At 38.4% G+C, this 5,000-nt stretch overlaps 1 protein-coding gene across 1 annotated transcript in view; it reads left to right on the top strand.

The window, feature by feature from the left end:
- cnrip1b (cannabinoid receptor interacting protein 1b) overlaps positions 1-5,000 on the top strand; it is a 9,719-nt gene that overhangs the window by 3,886 nt on the left and 833 nt on the right. The window contains exons 2-3 of the mRNA XM_061966183.1: positions 1,071-1,215; positions 3,430-5,000. The exon at positions 3,430-5,000 is cut by the window's right edge and continues 833 nt beyond it. Of these exons, the coding sequence (XP_061822167.1) occupies positions 1,071-1,215; positions 3,430-3,594 (310 nt within the window). The 3' untranslated portion in view covers positions 3,595-5,000. The remainder of the gene's footprint in view (positions 1-1,070; positions 1,216-3,429) is intronic.

Genomic DNA, 5,000 nt, shown 5'->3' with positions numbered 1-5,000 from the left:
CTGTCAGTAACTACAGTTTGTCGCTACATCTGTAAGTGCAAGTTGAAACTCTACTATGCAAAGCGAAAGGCATTTATCAACAACACCCAGAAACGCCACCGGCTTCGCTGGGCCCGAGCTCATCTAAGATGGACTGATGCAAAGTGGAAAAGTATTCTGACGAGTCCACATTTCAAATTGTTTTTGGAGACTGTGGACATTGTGTCCTCTGGAACAAAGAGGAAAAGAACCATCTGGATTGTTATAGGCGCAAAGTTGAAAAGCCAGCATCTGTGATGGTATGGGGGTGTATTAGTGCCCAAGACATGGGTAATTTACACATCTGTGAAGGCGCCATTAATGCTGAAAGGTACATACAGGTTTTGGAGCAACATGTTGCCATCCAAGCAACGTTATCATGGACGCCCCTGCTTATTTCAGCAAGACAATGCCAAGCCACGTGTTACATCAACGTGGCTTCATAGTAACAGAGTGCGGGTACTAGACTGGCCTGCCTGTAGTCCAGACCTGTCTCCCATTGAAAATGTGTGGCGGAATATGAAGCGTAAAATTTGACAACGGAGACCCCGGACTGTTGAACAAATTAAGCTGTGCATCAAGCAAGAATGGGAAAGAATTCCACCTGAAAAGCTTCAAAAATTGGTCTCCTCAGTTCCCAAACGTTTACTGAGTGTTGTTAAAAGGAAAGGCCATGTAACACAACTTTTTTGAAATCTGTTGCTGCCATTAAATTCTAATTTAATGATTATTTGCACACACAAAAAAAATTCTCAGTTCAAACATTAAATATCTTGTCTTTGCAGTCTATTCAATTGAATATAAGTTGAAAAGGATTTGCAAATCATTGTATTCTGTTTTTAAATACGAATTACACAACGTGCCAACTTCACTGGTTTTGGGTTTTGTATTCCACAGTCAGATACAATGTTTTCTTTTTGTTTGATATCATCCATCGGCTCGCTCAAAGTCCGCCCGCCGCCACTAGGGGGCGTCAATGCTGCTATTAAGTGACATTATTACCTTGCTTGTATTTACATTACTAACAAGCAGTCCGGCGGTCCTCCCTGCAGGTCGATGAGCTTGGGCGGAGTCACCTTCGCCCTGGAGCAGCAGTCCAAAGATCCACAGTCGGTGGTCTACACGGCTCTCTACGACACCGAGGGGATGGCCCACACCAAGAGTGGGGAGAGGCAACCTGTTCAGATCAGCATACAGGTACACTGCATGCAAACCCGACACAACATTGCAGGACTCCACATCGCAGGCCTGGTAGGTAGCGTCAGAGACATGACAAAGGTGCTGCAGTTCTTGTGTTTGTTATAAAAAAAAAAGGGCAACTGCAAAAAATGCAAGTCAAAGATCCTTTATAGCAGGGTGTCCAACTTTTTCCACTTAAGGCAGCACACTAAAAAATGAAAGCATGTGTTGGCCATTTTTATGCTTTTTATTTTCAAAACCAATACTATATATATATATATATATATATATATATATATATATATATATATATATATATATATATATATATATATATATATATATATATATATATATATATATATATATATATACAATTATTATTATTATTATTATTATTATTTTTATTTATTTTTAATTAAACTTTTTTTTTTTATCTTTGGGTTTTCCCACAAGAGTGTCCCAGAGGAACTGGAAGGGTCTCAGTCATAAAAAAAATAAAAAATAAGTCATATAGTATTATTAATATATATTTTTAATTCAACGCTTAAAACTCTGTCATTAATTCTGTCAGTATAATGTTTAATGTTGTATGCCCTTTTTTTGTCAAAACCCTGTTTTTTCCTGATAAAAAAAACAATATTTTCCCCCAAAAATGCTCAAAGTGGTAATATTTGATGTGAATAAATTGGAGCCTTAAATAATAAAATTAAATAAATAAATTCATAACATTGATTCATTACAATTTTCTTGAGCAATGACAGTTTAAAAAAAAATCCCACTAAAATTGTTGGGATCCAAAAGGGCTCCACTCACAAATGTGTTATTAATAAGTCATAAATAAAGCGCTTAAGTCTCTAGATCAGTGTTTTTCAACCACTGTGCCGCGGCACACTAGTGTGCCGTGAGATACAGTCTGGTGTGCTGTGGGAGATGATCTAATTTCACCTATTTGGGTTAAAAATATTTTTTGCAAAACAGTAATCCGCAAATAATGTGTTGTTGTTAAGTGTCTGTGCTGTCTGGAGATCGACAGACTTACCATGTTATACTCTTCCATATCAGTAGGTGGCAGCAGGTAACTAATTGCATCGTAGATGTCGGAAACGGCGGGAGGCAGTGTTCAGGTAAAAATGGTGTCTAATGCTTAAACCAAAAATAAACAAAAGGTGAGTGCCCATAAGAAAATTAAGGCATTGAAGCTTAGGGAAGGCTATGCAGAACGAAACTAAAACTGAACTGGCTACAAAGTAAACAAAAACAGAATGCTGGACGACAGCAAAGACTTACAGCGTGTGGAGCGTCCACAAAGTACATACGAACATGACATGACAATCATCAATGTCCCCACAAAGAAGGATAGCAACAACTTGAATATTCTTGATTGCTAAAACAAAGCAGATGCAGAGAATAGCGTTCAAGGAAGACATGGAACTGCTACAGGAAAACACCAATAAAACGGGAAAAGCCACCAAAATAGGAGCGCAAGACAATAACTAAAACACTACACACAGGAAAACACCAAAAACCTTAAAATAAGTCACAGTGTGATGTGACAGATCGTGACAGTACACCTACTTTGAGACAAGAGCTATAGTGATGCATGTTTGGTTATGGTTTAAAGTCATATCCAACACTTGCGACAACGACTTTTTACTGTCAACATCGGCTGCTGAGTTTCATTTTTTATTGATTGTGTGCCTCAGAATTTTTTCAATGAAAAAAATGTGCCTTGGCTCAAAAAAGGTTGAAAAACACTGCTCTAGATCAACTTCAGATCAATTATAAAGTTTTGAGATTTTTTCATGTTTTTTATTTTTTATTTTTTTAATGTCCTTTGTGTCAAAGAACACTTTTGTTTTTATATGGCAAACACACAAAATATGCAATATTATTCCCCCCAAAATATTTCAAAGTGGAATATTTGATGTGAAGTAATTGGAGCCTTCAATAGGTCAATAATTCATAACAATACCTTGTTTATAGTGGCCTTTAGTGGTCACACCTTGTACTACAATGAGCGCTTGTACAGCGCCCATTGTAATACAAGGTGTGACCACTAGAGGCCACAATAAGCAAGGTATTGACACATTACATTGTGGTATTTGTGCCCCCTGATTATCAGAATCTGAATCAGAAATACATGAATAATCACAGAGGGGAAATTAACATTTTCAGCACTATGTGCATGTGTAAAATCCTTTTCATTGTGTTGTTTTTATTGTGTGTCAGTTCACGGAGGCGGGCGTGTTTGAGACGGTGTGGCAGGTGAAGTACTACAACTACAACAAGCGGGACCACTGCCAGTGGGGGAACAGCTTCAACAGCATCGACTACGAGTGCAAACCCAACGACACGCGCACGCTCATGTGGATCAACAAGGAGACCTTTATGTGAAGAGGGCGGGGGGGGGGAAATCCAAGTTGTGTTTGTATGTGTGTGTGTTTACCTGGCCACGCCCCTTTTTAGTCAGCTTCAACTTGGGGTGTGCCTATACAACTTTTTCCCTTACAATACTGGAGCCTTGAGTATTTCCCCCACATTGATCCGATACGATATCGACAAGAATCAAACATACTTTTGTTTTGTAGTGGGGAATGTTAGACTAACACTAAACTGTTCATTATTAACTGTCTGGAATGGACTCGTGCTGTCATTAAGTTGAAGTGGAGTGGTCATTTTTTTTGTTTTTTTGGCGACACCTCAAGCTAAGCTCACGAGATTGTAAGCAGAATGGTGCGGACACGTTTGTTACTGGATACCTTCTTATACCCTACTGCCTTGGAGACTTTGTTTTTTCTAAAATAAACTTATATCAAATAGAAGGAGGAAAGATCACAAAACAAACAACACACACTACGACTACTACTAATAATAATAATAATAACAATAATAGATTTTATTTATAAAAAGCACTTTACATTGAGTAAACAACCTCAAAGTGCTACAGTGTATTAAAACAATAAAAATGTGAAATTAATAAATAAAAACTAGAACAGCCAAATAGCTAAAACTAGTTTGCATACATCTAAAAAAAAGTATTTTTAAAAAAGAAGGGTTTTCAAGCCTTTTTTAAAAGCATTCTCAGTCTGTGGTGCCCTCAGGTGGTCAGGGAGAGCGTTCCACAGACTGAGAGCGGCGGCGCAGAAAGCCCGGTCTCCCATTGTTCGTAGCTTTGTCCTCGGAGGTTGGAGGAGGTTAGCCTGTCCGGAGCGGAGGTGTCGTGTGGAGGATTTGGGGGTGAGTACTTTGAGGTAGAGGGGGGCATTTCCATGGAGGCACTGGTGGGTTAGTAGGGAGACTTTGAATTCAATCCTGAGTGGAACAGGAAGCCAGTGAAGGGATTTTAGATCCTAGCAGCACTATTCTGTATGTATTGTAGCTTCTGGATGTTTTTGCTGGGGATCCCAACAAGAAGTGCGTTTCAGGGAATACTACGAGGGAATAATGAACAACAAATCAATGATTGGAGTGACAAACCCAATAATGATAATATGAAAACGTGTGTTTTTTAGCGCTTTTTGCAAATGTATTAAAAATAAAAACGAAGAAATCACATTTACATAATTATTCACCGCCTTTGCTCAATACTTTAATGATGCACCTTTGGCAGAAAAGTCTTTTAAAATACGATGCCACAAGCTTGTCACACCTGGCAGTTTCGCCCATTGATATTGGATGAGAAGGGTTGGTTTTTATCCAGCATGTCTCTGTACATTGCTGCATTCATCTTTCCCTCTATCCTGACTAGTCTCCCAGTTCCATTTGCAAAAAGCTTTAAAAAAATAAATTTCACATTGTGT

This window comes from Nerophis lumbriciformis, linkage group LG02, assembly GCF_033978685.3.
Source record: "Nerophis lumbriciformis linkage group LG02, RoL_Nlum_v2.1, whole genome shotgun sequence".
Lineage (NCBI taxonomy): Eukaryota > Metazoa > Chordata > Actinopteri > Syngnathiformes > Syngnathidae > Nerophis > Nerophis lumbriciformis.
Note: the sequence above shows the minus strand (reverse complement) of the source record. Positions and strands in the feature narration are given on the sequence as shown.